This window comes from Typopeltis vanoorti, chromosome 9 (genome assembly GCF_054136105.1).
Source record: "Typopeltis vanoorti isolate ZY-2024b chromosome 9, IOZ_Tvanoo_1.0, whole genome shotgun sequence".
Classification (NCBI taxonomy): Eukaryota; Metazoa; Arthropoda; class Arachnida; order Uropygi; family Thelyphonidae; genus Typopeltis; species Typopeltis vanoorti.
This window is the reverse complement of record NC_143557.1, coordinates 9,583,513-9,599,505: the sequence shown is the minus strand read 5'-3', so window position 1 is coordinate 9,599,505 and position 15,993 is coordinate 9,583,513. Positions and strand designations below refer to the sequence as shown.

The window sequence follows — 15,993 nt, the reverse complement described above, 5'->3', positions numbered from 1 at the left end:
TCATATCCCTTCCTTTCTGCTTCTCATTTATATTTTGTAAGCCATATATCTTCAGTCTAGGTTCTCAATATAGTGTAGTACTTTCAGTGAAGTATTGCATTTTTCTCATTTGCTTCTGGATCGTCCATAATTAAAAACAGACAATCAAATCTGTACACAGAAGCAAAGAGAATTATAATGAAAACAATTTGTACAAGAATGACGAACATATTTTCTTATGCAAAAGTAAAATATAGTCAAAAATGGGAATATAATTTTTTGTGTAATATAAAGTACAGTATCAGTATTAGACAATTTGTCGTTTGTGTGAATTATTTTTCTTTTTGCATGCTTCTTCAAAAGTACTTATATAGTTCCTAATGGAACTTTGTTTTATAGTGAAAACTATATAAGAACAATTTTACTTTATAGGCTTCTTCAGCAATTAAAGATATAGCAATTAAAGCTGATCCCGAACATCCACCATTTAGTATTTGGATATTGTGCAACTTACTGAGAATAAAACTCACATTATCCACTTATATCCACTCTTCTATTAGAGAAATTCCCACTGTTGTTTCCACTCTAAAAGGAAGTAACTCAGAGGAAACTGACACTTCAAAAATTAATCTTATACTTATCTGGAAGACTAGTAAGTATTTTCCACAAAAGTGTTTGCTAATGACTTTACCTTGTGTTTAAAATAGATCATAGCTGTTATTTTATTATTATTTTTTTTAATTTATATGCCAAATTATTGGGATGGAGAATTATTAGGCACCCTGAAGTTTCAATCTACTTGTTCTTCAAAATGTTTTATTGTTAGTATCTTTTTCTGTGAATCCCATCCTCAAAAGAATGTATGCCTGTAGGACATAGGTATTAATATTGTGAGCTGAGAGAGAAAATCCAGAAATGATGCTATAGAGACTGGAACTTTTTCAAGCAACTTCAAATAAAGGTGCTGGTCTCACTCACAGCAGGCAAAGAAATTCTCTACCATTAAAAGGCATTCAAACTAAACATCCATGACCATCTGTGGGACCAACACACCGTAGCTTTTTGGTTGCTGAGCAAATAGACAACCACTAGGCCAGCCATGCTGGCTAAATACTAGATAATTACCCATTAAATCCTAGACAATGAACCATTACTGTGCTCCATTAGATATTTGAAAATTTTATATATAGTGTATACTCTTATATTCTTATATAATGCAGGAACAGAGCCTGCATACTCAGTTAGAAATGATGAGATTAACTGTCAACCCATTTCTGAATGCCACCCCTAACCAATTTCTCCAAAATCTTCACCACCACCACCACTCCTGAGATACTAATTGGTCGATAGTTGGATACATCGGTCTTTGCACCACCATAGTGCAATGGAATTACCATACATTCCTTCCATTCCTGCAGAATCTCACCTGTTCTGAAACTCATATTAAACAGCCTGGTCAAAGGAATGGCCAGGTCAACTGGACACTCTTTTAGCACACGTGCTGATATCCCATCAGTCTTTATTGCTGAATTCTTATTCAGCTTAAGCTACAGCTCTAATACCTCTTCTTCATACACCAGGTTGTTAGCTCTTAACAAAATGGGCACTCATTAGTCGAACAACTTCTTATACATCTATAATCCTCACACACACCTTCATACACCAGGTTGTTAGCTCTTAACAAAATGGGCACTCATTAGTCGAACAACTTCTTATACATCTATAATCCTCACACCATCTGCATTTAGAAGAGTTATTCTTTCATGTTCATTCTTTCTTTTATTTGCAGCATATCAATAGAATTCTCGTGGATGATCTTTAGCATACAGAGCCGGTTTCTTTTCATACTCAGACTTTGCTTTCTGTACAACAGTTGTGACTCTTCTAACCCGCTGCTTATAATTTTCATAACGGACATCATCCTTTTCTTACAAATCTCTTTCTTAATAAGATTACACATCCATTTGACTCCTACCCCATTTATTCTTCAAACTCTCGGGACACATTCTGATATCGCATAATTTAAGTACTGTGTAAATGCTTCCCATGTACTGTCAATATTCTTCCCATCCAGCAACTGATCCCATTCCACTGAACTCGCTATACTCCTCAGTTGGTCATAATTTTCTGATTTGTAGTTTAGCGTGTAACCTTTTCTGAATGGAACGTTCATAAACTTAGTCACTTCCCAAGTGAATACTACATGATCAATATCACCAACTGGGGGAAAAATAGTTAAGTCTTTAACTGAAACGCCCTCTGACACTATAATCAAATCTAACACTCTTTGCCCTCGATTTCCTTCTGTCACATGCTAATTGAGGAAGTTGTCCTGCAACTTCATTGCATCATTTAAGTACTGTGTAAATGCTTCCTATGTACTGTCGATATTCTTCCCATTCAGCAACTGATCCCATTCCGCTGAACTCTCTATACTCCTCATTTGGTCATAATTTTTTTATTTGTAGTTTAGCGTGTAACCTTTTCTGAATGGAACGTTCATAAACTTAGTCACTTCCCAAGTGAATACCACATGATCAATTTCACCAACCTGGGGCAAAATAGTTAACTCTTTAACTGAAACGCCCTCTGACACTATAATAAAATCTAACACTCCTTGCCCTCGATTTCCTTCTGTCATATGCTAATTGAGGAAGTTGTCCTGCAAGAGCTCAATAAATGTATTTTCATTCTTATCATGAGATTCTACTACTACCCAATCAATAATTGGATTAAAGTATCCCATTATGATTACTTGTTTCATGTTAATCTTTTCTGTTTGATGATGCATTTCTTCATCACTAGCAACCAATCCACCAGGTCTGTAACAACACTCCACTATGTAATTGATCTTGTTAGATTCCACCTCACACCAAATGGCTTCAAACTCACTTCCACATGAAATACTATTGGTAGAAGTACTACAATCATAGGTCTCAACTCTAACTGGATTCAAGCCATCTGATATCATTAGCAGCATGCCTCCTCCTCTCCTATCCTCCCAAAAATAGTGTACCCTTTACACTCGATACCAGGTAGTATGTCTGATTCTGATAGCCAGGTCTCACTAATGCCTACAATCTGAGGTCCTGACATATTGACTAAGGCAATAAACTCTACCCCTTTGTTTCTGATACTCCTAGCATTCATGTACAGACATAATAATCTACCTTCATGTTCTTTTGTATACTCTTGCCTGTATGATACAGTCAGACAACTTTCAGATCTCTGTTCTTCTCTAATGCCTTATACATATAACCATCTTTGCACACGTTTGATGGGTCTGAAGTGGACGAACACAAAGTCGAAATCTTTCTCTCCCTTTTTTTCAACATTTCCATGACAAAGCCCATTCTCATCATTAACACTTATATAACATTGTCACTGTTACACTCACATTCTCACCATTCCTCCCTTTATAATTTAGCTTCCCTGACTCTGTTTTAGTTCTCGTATCAGTTATTAGTTTTTTTTTTTTTTCCTTCTTAAGTAGCATTGGTATGAATGCTAATTAAGAAGAAAGATCAAATAAAAAATAAAAGTATGGAATAAACACAGCATCTTATGACTTTTGTCATATAAGATGCTGTTGCTATTCAAAAATAATTGTTAAACATAGACACTCTATAAAGGATAATATGGACCTTCTTTTAATGATATAGATTGAAGACTGCAGTAAGAAGAAAAAAATCCCTTAAGCCGGATGATGACTCAAGCTAAAGCAAGATGGTTGCTATAAGTTTGGAGAACTTGGAGATAAAGGAGAAACTTGAAAAAAGCATATGGGTCACCATAATGTTCAAATTATTGGTGAAAGGTGCTAATAATGATGCTACTGCAGAATTTCCTAGTGAGTTAGAAGAAGTGCTTGAAAAAGTAGGTTACAAGGATAAACAAATTTTTAATGTCAATGAAACAGGTTTGTTTTGGAAGAAGATGTCTTCATGCACTTATTTAGCAGAAAAATCACAATCAAGGTATAAAATTTCAGAATCCCATTTGACATTTCTATTAGGTGGAAATGCATCTAGTGACTTTAAATTAAAGCCTTTGCATGTTTATTGAGGTGAAAATCCACAGGCTCTTTTAGGGTTATGCTGAAAGTGCACTTCTTGTAATATTGGTGATCAAATAAGAAAGCATAGGTGACAACAAATTTGTGAATAATAGTTTACAACTTATTTTTGTCCTGCAGTCAAATGTTACTGCAAAGATAATGATATAGATTTTGTTCTTAATAGACAATGCACCAAGTCATCCTACTGCTCTTTCTGATGATGAAAATGTTAAAATCCTTCTGCTAGCCACCACATCATTATTGCAGCCTATGGATCAGAGTGTCATTGCTATGTTTAAGGCCAATTATTTGAGACTAACTTTTTCTCAAGCAAGCAAAAAGCAACAAGAGATGGGATTAATATAACTCAGACAGATTTTTGGAAATGCTGTTGAAAACTTTGGAAAATCATGGTTTTAACTAACTGTTAGCAGTATGAGAGCTATGTGGTGATATATACTGCATTGTAGGAATGATTTCTCCACTTTTAAATCACAAAACTGTTTCTGAAGTTGGTTTCAGGTGTGTACAAGAAGCTTGCCTCCAATGCATGCATAACTGACATGATGGCATTCCTCCAATTGTCCTGAAGATTTGTGCACCAGAACTAACTCATAATCCTATGTTGCCTGTATATATCTCTTACTCTGCTTGTATCTATCCCTCTGCCTGAAAATTGGCTTATATTCAACCCAATCCCAAAAATGGTAACAAATCACTACCATCAATTGAAACTGAGAATTGCTGGAGAGAACCAGCAATTCTCAGCTCCTACCTCGAAGGCACCTAGCTAATAAATGACCACCAGTATGAATTCTGTCACTCCTGGTCAACAGGAGATCTACTCATATATATCACCCATTTCTGGACAAATGACATGGAGAAGTTTTGTGAATCTCAAGTGGTTGCACTTGATATCTACAAAGCTTTACAAAAGTCTGGCACAATGCTTAATAAGCAAACTCCCATCATTTGTTCTGTCTCAAGGCTTCTGCAGTTGGATTGCTAGCTTTCTGTCTGGATGCACACTATGTGCAATAGTGGATGGTTTCTTATCCTCTCACCTTTCAGCTAATGCTGGTGCTCCACAAGGTGCTGTTTTCTCACCAATCCTCTTCCTTCTATATATCAATGACTTCTTCTGTTGACCTCCAACCAAATACACAGTCTTGCAGATGACAGCTTATTGCACTCATCCCTTTCATTTGATAAATCTTACTCGACACAACTCACCTCAACCTATAGAACATCAACCACTACTGCCCTCAATTCTGATCTCCATTTGAAATTGACAAGATAACCTTGTCAGTTTCAATGCTAGTGAAACCCAGTTCCATCTCATTTCTCATAAAAAAAGAAGCATTTTCTCCCAGTATTATTTTTTGACAACACTCGGACAGAATGAGATTTCTCTTTTTGAAATCACTCTGACATCGAGCCTCTCCTAGCATAAACACATCACAACCATTGCATCCTCAGCCTCTAGAAAAGTAGGATTTCCTTTTGCTCATGACATTACTTCAAGCCTGAACAGCTGCTAGCATTATACAAATCACAAATCCACCCAGCTATCGAATACTGCTCCCACATATGGGGTGGGATCCCTAAAAGCTCCCTCAAAATGTTTGACTGTATACAAAGGAGAGAAATTAGATTGATTAATAACCCATCTCTTTCCAACTCACTTCTCCCACTTTTGCTAAGGCATTTGGTTCCTGGATTATGTGTATTCTATAAATATTTCCATGGCAAATGTTCATCTGAAATAGCATTAATAATTCTCCCACTCAGTACTAAGTCCTTTGAAACACATGTGCATCTGCCACCCAACATCCCTTCCAGTACACCTTGAAATCTGCAGAACTAGTTTCTTTTCCTCCTCCTTCATCCCTGCTACTGCTGTATTGTGGAACAATCTTCCTCGTGATGTGATTCCAAAGGAATACAATATAAAGGCTTTTAAATCGAATGTAAACAAGTTTCTCCTTTCCCATACACAGTACTAACATACTATAGGTTGATTAACCAACCTCTCATGTATGGGCTCAAAAAAAAAAAGTAAATAAACATTTTAAAGCTCAAAACCTTTATAACAACAAACTGAATTTCCTACTAGATAACATAACAATTAATGAAAAAAGGAAATGTTGAGAATTTGTACATTAACGAATGCTACTTATGTGTGGCAGAAACTACGCATAAGCAAAATTACAGAAAACAGAACAAATGAATTTTTTTATTTAGAACTTTTTTTTTTTTCTTTTTTTTTTTATGTTGGGACCCATGCACAAGAGATTGGTTGATCAACCTATGGTATATTAGTTCCATGCATGGTTAGTGGATTAGGAAAGGAGAAACTTGTTTACATTTGATTCGAAGGCCTGTATATTGTATACCTTGGAAGACACTGTTCCACAATACAGCAGTAACAGGGATGGATGAAGAGGGAAAAAAACTTCTTCGGTGGGTTTCGATTTGTACTGTGAAGGGAAGTCAGATGGAACTGCATGTGTTCCAACAGATTTACAACAGCGTGGATGTGAAGTATTGGTGCTACTTCATATGAGCATATGTCTTAGAAATATTTATAGAACATATGTATTGCAGAAGTCAAATGCCTCTGTCACAGTGGGTGGAGTGAGTCGGTAAGAAATTGGTTATTAATCAGTCAGATTGCCCTTTTATGTATTAGTCAAGTATTGTAAACAAATGCTGCGCCATTGTAATCACATACTGTTAATTTCTTTTTATTTTAAGGTCTTTATTTTAGGGGGCGCTTAAGGGTCAAAGCTGTATAACTGAGAGGAGACCTCCACATAGCCTTTAAAGGAATGCAGAGAACCGACCAGGCCTTCTGAGCTAATTTCCAATCCTCACCTTCTCGTGGTGCACCCTGTTGGGTATCTACCTGGATACTCAACGAACGAGGATGAGGCGTCGCTGCTTAAACAAGGACCCCGTTGTTTTCGCCAGGGAACCAGGGCGAACAGCGAAAAGTCAGCTACTAGAACAAATCTGAAAAAACACCCCAACTCAACATCACCAGAGTTAAAGATCGGTACTATCAACATAAGAAACCTGAATGGCAAAGAAATTGCGCTAGCTGAGGAATTAGATAAGTACCAGATCGACATAATAGGGGTGACTGAAACAAGAAAGACAAAAACTGGTGAGATCTTTCTCAGCAATAAATACAAAATGTTATATTCAGGCAATGACAATCAAGGAAAAGAAGGAGTAGCCATAGTATTCAACACAAAATATGAGGCTAATCTTCTTGAATGGCAGGCAGTCTCAAGTAGAGTGATGTGGCCAAATATGAGAATGGGGAACTGGACAATGAGACTTATTTGTGCCTATGGTCCCACAGAAGGTTCTACTAAGGTAGAAGTGGAGGAATTTTTTGATGCTTTAGGAAAAGCAACTGACACAATGAAAAAGGAAAAGTTGGTCCTTGTTGGGGATCTGAATAGCAGAGGTAGGAAATGATTGTCATACAAAAATATTTTGGGAAAATTTGGGGAAAAGAGCAAAGCTAATAATAATGGCAAATACCTGTTAGATTTCTGCTCAGGACATGCACTGGTTATTACTAACACCATGTTCCAACATAAAAATGTGCACAAATTCACATGGAGAGAAGAGGCAAGGAATAAGAAAAGTCTCGTTGATTATATTTTTGTTGATAGTGATGTTTTCTCCCTGGTGCAGGACACCAGAGTGTACAGAGGATTTGAAATTGGAAGTGATCAGTATTTAGTCTTGAGCAGGATAAAATTGAATTTCATATTGAAAAGAATAACATGTAAGAAAGTTTTAAAGCAAATAAAAGTTGAGCAGCTCTCAAATGTGAACTGTAGACTAACATACACAAAGATTATTGAAGAAAAAATGAAAGAGTTTGAGAACAGAAACCAAACTTTTGGAGATTCAGTGGCAAGCCTTGAAGAAAACCCTGATTGATTTAGCCAGAGAGGCATGTGGTGAGGTTGTCTGCAAGGATAGAAAAATCATGACTCCATGGTGGACACAGGATGTCAAAAGTTCCTGGCAAATAAGTCAGCTTTTGCTCTTAGAGAATACAGAGACAAATAAATAAGAAAGCAAAATACTGTGTAAAACTAGCTAAACAAAAGTCATGGGAGGACTTTGGCAAGAACATAGAAAATTATCAAGAAGGTGGTAAGATATTCTGGAGGTTGTTGAAGAAGCTTAGAAATGGAGGAAAGAGTGCTGTAAAAGGAGTTAGAGATGATAAAGGTGACATGAAAACTGGAGAAAAAAGATATCCTTGAAGTGCGGAGTAATTACTTCGAAAAATTGCTAAATGAAACAAGCAGTGATAGCACAGTGGTAAAAAAACACTCAACAGGCATACCGTCAGGAATACATATCCATACTTGAAGTAGAAAAAGCCATCAAAGGCTTAAAATGTGGAAAGGCAGCAGGAGTAGATGATATTTGACCAGAAATGCTGAAGTATGGTGGTATAAAAGTCGTACAGTGGCTGCACTGCATAGTTTAGAAAGCCTGGACAGAGGGACGAATTCCTGATAATTGGAGTAGAGCTCTAAATTATATAAAAAGGGAAATAAAACTGAATGTGAGAATTACCGAGGTATTTCCCTAATGAGTGTTCCTGGCAAGATCTATGCAAGTATACTTGAGAAATGGTTGAGAAGAATTGTGGAAGAAAAGCTTGGTGAAGAACAAGCTGGATTCAAGCCAAATAGAGGCTATCAGGATCAGATCTTCACTTTACGACAAATAGTCGAGAAAGCATGGGAATATAACAAAGATCTGTATTTAAGTTTTGTCAATTTGGAAAAGGCTTATGACAAGGTGCCAAGAGAGAAGCTATTCAATACGCTACAGTTATATGATGTCAATGGGGCATTATATCAAACAATACTTAGTCTGTATTTGAGTTGTAAGTAGGCAGTTAGAATTGAAGGATGTACAGGAAGGTGGTTTAATGTTAAATCTGGTGTGAGACAAGGATGTACATTATCCCCTCTGTTATTCATTATCTATTGGATCACATTATGAAGGAATGTGGTATTAAACATAATATCAGAATTAGAAATGTTAATGTCAGCTCTTTGCTTTATGCGGACGATGTTATACTTCTGAATAAATCTGTTACAAGTTTACAAGATTTCCTGACTAAATTGAATAACTGTTGTAATGGTATGAAGGTCAGCATTAAAAAGACAAAGACAATGAAAATATGTAGAATTGTTGAAAATGTCAACTCTGTTGTGAACAGGAACCTGTGGAACAAGTAAAACATTTCAGTTACTTAAGCACGATTTTTAGTGAAGATTGTAAATTGAATATGGAAATAGACAACAGAATCAACAAAGCTGGTATGGTAGGAAGTCAATTGAATAATAAATTCATATGGAATAAGAGAGAAATTAGTCGTAACACTAAATTAACTGAATACAAGACATTGTTCAAACCAGTTTTAACTTATGGATCTCAGAGCTGGGTCAGAAGTAAAACACTTGACCAAAGACTAGAGACCGCAGATATGAGAGTCCTGAGAAAGATTAGAGGCGTGAACAGATGGCATCAATGGCAATATCATATTAAAAACGAGGATATTAGGAAAGAACTTGACATTGTCGGCATCAAGGAATGCGTTAGCAGAGCGAATCTCAGGTGGTATGGTCACTTAAACAGAACGGGCGAGGAAAGATTAGCAAAACAAGTGTTCTCTGCCAGGTTGGTAGGAAAATGACCCGGAGGAACACCAAGATATAGGTGGATTGATACGGTACAATGTGACTTAGACGATAGAAATATAAGATCTAATAATGATAACATTGGAGTCTTGACAAGTAATAGACTGATTTGGAGAAAAATTGTAGATAGGAAGTTAGTAATGATGTAAATTTTTCATGTAATACTATCATATCCTGTACACCCCTTGAGGGTACATGTCAGGAATTTGATGATGATGATTTTATCTCTACCTTCTATATCTTTATATATGCCGTTATTCTAATTTAGCTGCGCACGCTTTCTCTCTCTCTGAATATTTCTTGCTTATATTATTACGTACTATGTTTATCTACCCTTCACACTACAAGTCTTATGTCTAAGATACTAGAAAATTTATTTAATTTAGATTGCACCACTAATATCATTTAATTAGCATAAAACTCAATAATACGGCTGGTAGATTTCTCTGTCTCTTTGTCTAACACAATTTCCTTCAGTAAAACTTTACACAAACAGCCGTGGTCAATACTTTTACTTAACTTTACACTTCAGCTATCTCACTTAGTTTTCCGCTCACAAGTCTCATTTAATTCGAAACAGTGCAGTTGTAAATAAACAAACAGGCAGCACTCTTTTAACAAAAAAAAATCAAAACACATTTTTATTTACATTACTATGAAATATACACAAATTTAAACATTAGGGAAATTGCTTTCTCCATCCATCTGTAAAAATTCTTTAGCATAAATTAGAACCTTTCTACTTCAACAATAATTAATCTCTTTAACTCAAAAACTTATTTACTCTCTGCTTACAGTTTTCACTTATTAAGCTCCTAGTTTACTTGCAAAGAGATTAGCTACCTCTGTGTTAACCACCTTACTGGCCATTATGGATCAAATACGCGTCCTCATACGCTTCGTATCCATCATATATTTCAATGTAATATCAATGGTATTACAATTTTAATATGATAACCTTGACGCATCCATTATAACCTTGATGTCTTGGCCGGTAGTGTGGTTAATTTACTTTTACAAACCTTATATCAACTTCAAATATGCCAATAGATTCTCTTAATGACACTTCTTGTTACTGTTAATCTAAATCTTAAATGTCCAACTAAAACACATTATAAGAGGAATTGTACAAAGGTATATAACTTACAAAAGCTCTATATCGCACATTCAGTCAAAGGTCTTGCACACAAAAAGTTCTAAGACAATACTCTCATCTCAGATCTTGAGCTTCCTTCAGGAAATGTGGCTTCAGAAATATCTCATCGGGAACATAGCGGGCTGTGGACTCATACAGCTCCAGTAATGGTTATTCTCCCACGGCAAAAAGAACAAAACTTCCAAACGAAGTTGCTTTGGGTAATTTGCCTCGCCTTTTCTCCTCTGCTTGGGGCTCGCCCAAAAATGACTGGACAACTGCCTCTTTTGTCTGCCGTCTCGAAATAGCTCGAACTGCTGTCAACCAGGCTCCCTCTCTTTGGACTGGAAACTTTTCTCCAGTCCAAAGAGAGGACTGTTTGTCTTCAAACCCCGGTGATTGGAACTTCAGAGAAGTTCCAGTCGCCAGGTTTGAAGGATTTGAAGCCCTGTCTGCAGCCTAGAAGCTCTGTTTCTGCAACTGCTGGAAACAGGAAGCTCTGGCTACATCTGGAATTGGGAAGCCCCCATATGCCTGGCTCTGTCCCTTTTTATTATGCCTTCTCTGAGACCTCGCACGAAGTTTGTAACCCCCCAAAGAATTCAGTATGATTCTTTCATCTTATATTGTAAGTTGTTTGAACCTTTGACTGACTTTGGAGGTGTTATGTGCAGAGCTTGTAAGCCTTTCTCATACACACAAAGTTTATAAACAACCTTTCTTATGCCGCCATGTAGATCTATTACATACAGCTCCGGTGGCATAAACATTGCCTTTATTTTTAACACGCTAACATATTCTTATTAAAGGAGTATATACAGTTAACTTCCAAAAGGTTATTTACAAAAATATCTAATACAAAATATACAGAGACAAACAAGTTATTTTTGCATTCTCATGGGACTTGACCAAATAAAAAAGTTTGGTGAATCTTGAGATTCACTAAACTTTTCCATGGTATTTGTCCAGAGATGGGTGAAATGTGAGTAGATCTCCTGTTGATCAGTAGCAGTGGAATCCATCTGTTCATTGGACATCAACACATTCCGAATGGTCAGTGATGGGCCACACCAGTTCTCACTATGTGGTCCTCCAGACACACCGTTCCTTCCATCCATCTCATTGATGACCTACCCCTTCCTTTTTTCCAAGAAACTTCACTTTCTGTTACTATTCTGAAAAGTACTCCTTCCATTCACTGTGTCCAAAGTATTTCAGCTGTCTTCTGTCAGTATCCTTAAGGAGCATGGAATCCGTGCTTGTGGTAAAATATTAGACAGGTTCCTTCAGTGTAATGCAGGAGTTAGGCATTGATGATTCTCTACATTAACTTAGATAGGACTGAGGTGAATGAGATAGGGCAATGGTAGTGATTTGTCACTCTTCTTGGGAATGGGGTTGAACATGAGCCATTTTCTAGGCTGTGGGATAGATGCCAGTGGAGTAAGAGCATAAACAGGCAGTATAGGATAGAGGTTACTTCTGGTGCTCAAACCTTCAGGTCAATTGAATGGATGCCATCAGGGCCAGGTGCAATGTCTAATTTGGACAATATTCTTCTTTTCTCTTTCTTTGATAGGACAGAGGAGGCATTGAGTATTGGACATCTGGAATGGTTGGAGGACATTTACCATCATCAGTTACGTGTGTATTGAAGGTAAAGTGTAAAGCCAGGAGGTTGGCTTTTTCTGTTAGTGATGATGCAAGAGCCAACTGTTAGTGGTGAGAGTAGTGTTGGGCAAAGGTTTCGACCCATTGCTTTGGTGAGAGACCAAAAAGCCTGACTGCTGTTTTGGAAGAATTCATAGTTTTCTAGCAACTTTTTCAGGCTCATGTATAAGCATTAAAGAAAGATGGTGGTAAGCCAGTTGTTGCATGCTTGATTTTTTTTTTTTTTTTTTTTTTTTTTTTTTTACTTGTACTGCCTTGGCACACTTTTTGGAGAACCAAGGCTTAGTTAGGGGATGAAAGTTCAGAGTAGTGTTGGGAATGTAGGTTGGTTGGGAATCTAGGGGGACTCTGCCACCCTGGCGGAGCCCCCCTAGTGTGTGTGTGTGTGTGTGTGTATATATATATATATATATATATAATATAGGAAATACTTTATGTAACTAAACCCAGAGGAAACCAGCAACATAATACATTGGTATATGTTCATATAAAACTGAGTTTCATCCTTAATAAGGACTTCTTCAGATGTATAAAATTACATAAGAATCTTTACATAGAAAATATTGCATAAATATGACCAGTTTAATATTTATACATGTTTTCTCTGAACAGATTCTTTGTCACATGTAGGTCCTGGACACTTAAAATAACATGTGCTCTCTGTTGTGAAGCATTTGAATCATTCATCATTGTGTTATATTAATTTGAAAGATTAAAACTTGGATTTGTTTAAATGTCTGGATTTAACATTATCTCTAACACTGTGTTTATTCTTTGTGACATAATACCAAAGTATGGGAATATAGAAGTGTTTCAGAATATTTGGATATCCTTCCTGATTTCTGTAGGATTACTGTTTTCCAACAACCAATCAAAACTTCCAATCAAGCCATCTCGAAAAGTCACCTCAGTGGATCTATATAACTTCAAACAAGCACTTACAGGTTACAAGAGATGAAAAGAATTCAGATAGCATGACTTGAGAGGACTGCTGCTTTGAGTCTCTAGCACTCATCTCCCACCTAAAATTAGAAAAAGTTTAGGCTTAGAAAAGCAAAGTAGAGGTTGTAATTTGATAATGAGAACAACATTTCAATCTTATCCTCTGCCGATCCTGGTGTTAGTATTTTGTGGTTGAGTCACTATTGGGGAAATATATTGTGTATTAAATTTAGTTTAATCCTTTATCCAAGTGTAAGCAAACAAAGTTTGCTTACACTTGGATAAAGTATCTTCAGGACTGAGGCAAGTATCTTCAGGACTGAGGCAACTCGTGGCAAAGGTGGACCAAGCTCTCACCACTCTCCTTGTCTCAGTATCTCCTATAATGCAAAGCATATCTCCTTGCAGACATGTATAATGCTATGCATTAAGGGAAGGGCCACTACCCAGACTGGTTTCGACCTTTATTGAATGTTCAAGTACAGGTCAAACTCCAAAAACTCAGCATTGTTCCCCTCAGTAACAGGCTCACCCTACCACTGAGAAGAACTCTCAGAACCGGTTGGGTCTACACTGAGGCAGGCTCACCCCACCACCAAGCAGAGCGTTGATAAAGGATTAAATCCATTCATTACCCATCCCCCACCCAGGACCTAGGTGACAGCAACAGCGAGCCTCAGTAAAACTTCATGGGCTACAGTATTGCCATTCATCACCCAAGCTTCCAACCGGTTTCGGTTGGAAGCTTGGGTGATGAATGGCAATGTAAAACTTAAAATGTAAAAGTAAAACTTCATGGGCTACAGCATTGCCATGCATCGCCCAAGCTTCCAACTGGTTTCGACCTTTATTGAGGTCTCGTCAGTGGGAGCCAGACCCAGAAGTGGTGATACTAAGGCAGAAACAAGAGAAGTCATATTTACCTATACGAGTTACCAAAAGGTGCACCACCCTATTATTAAATTGCTCTGGATTTGGAGAAAGAGGTTGGAAGTTTTTTCCCACTTGGTTAAACTCACTTGTCCCACTGACAAGACCTCAATAAAGGTCGAAACCAGTTTGGGTAGTGGCCATTCCCTTAATGCATAGCATTATACATGTCTGCAAGGAGATGTGCTTTGCATTATGGGAGATACTGAGGTAAAGAGTGATGAGAGCTTGGTCCACCTTTACCACGAGTTGCCTCAGTCCTGAAGATACTTCAGGTGCAAACTTTGTTTGCTTTCACTTGGATAAAGGATTAAACTGGATTTAATATAGTCTAACCAAGTGGGAAAAAAACTTCCAACATCTTTCTCTAAATCCAGAGTAATCTAATAATAAGATGGTACACCTTTTGGCAACACGTATAGGTAAATATGACTTCTCTATTGCTTCTGTTTCTTAGTATCAAAAGAGATGGCGGCTCGCATGTAAGTGTTTCATGTATTATTGATGGTGAATTGCGAATTTGATTGATATGTTTTTTAGCGATATATGCTTTCATGTCAAGTATTATGTCCACATGTATTGATTCAAGCTTTTTGATTACGAAAAGTTTTTGTAAGTTACCGTTGAGTAAATACTTTAATTTCAATTTGTAGTTCCATCGGAAACCATCTTCTAAGCCTAATCACAGGGCATACTAAACTATATATCGTACTGCTGGAAAACACCAGATTGTGTCTATGAAATTTGCTATGGCAAAACCTCTGAACGAGACCATTTTCGAGAAGGTTTATAATGAATTCCTCAGATTAGGAAAACTTCTGAGTGATAGTTGGCCGGGAAAAGTTAAGCTTTTTGACTCATTCCCACTCTCTGCAGTCACAGAAGATAATTCGGACGATACAAGTGAGGAGCTCATTACTCAGTTGCAGTCTCCCCCAGACTTTGAAGAAGTTCATGTGCGCAAAACCACTGACACAGAACCTCCAATAGATTTTGGTATGGAAGAGGATACTCCCAGTTCCAATCTCTTGACCACCATGAAAGAGAGGGTTCCACCGATACTCCTCCAGGAAAAGAAAAGATGGACACAATTAAGGTCCACCATGATAAACTCACAGATACAGTATCTCTCAGCCAAGAACACTAATGATGGTATAAAAATTCTACTGTTGTTATACTCTGAATGAAAGGAAAAGTCAAAACCTTTACCTTCATTCAGATTTCACACGGTTTATCAATTCTGGAGCCAGTATTAATCTATCAAGAGAAAAATAACAATTGTAATTTATCAGTTACGTTAATATTTAAGAAAGTTTTTACCTAATGCGTCATATGAAAATAATTAAGTGTTTTGTGAAGTTTAAACTATGTGTAATCTATGTAAGTGCTATTACAATGTTGAAGGCAAAGGACAATCCGATTATACAGCAATGGCCTGAAGTCATACACGTGCACCTAATAGAACGCGCACACGGATGTCCTCCGAAGAGCTCGCTAGGGGAGATATTGGCGCTAGGTGCTGAAAGGAG

General features: G+C 37.1%; 1 protein-coding gene across 1 annotated transcript in view; it reads left to right on the top strand.

Annotated features, from left to right (window-relative positions):
• AIMP2 (aaRS-interacting multifunctional protein 2) overlaps positions 1-15,993 on the top strand; it is an 87,612-nt gene that overhangs the window by 44,707 nt on the left and 26,912 nt on the right. Inside the window, exon 3 of the mRNA XM_090398376.1 lies at positions 412-631. Coding sequence (XP_090254502.1) covers positions 412-631 — 220 coding nt within the window. The remainder of the gene's footprint in view (positions 1-411; positions 632-15,993) is intronic.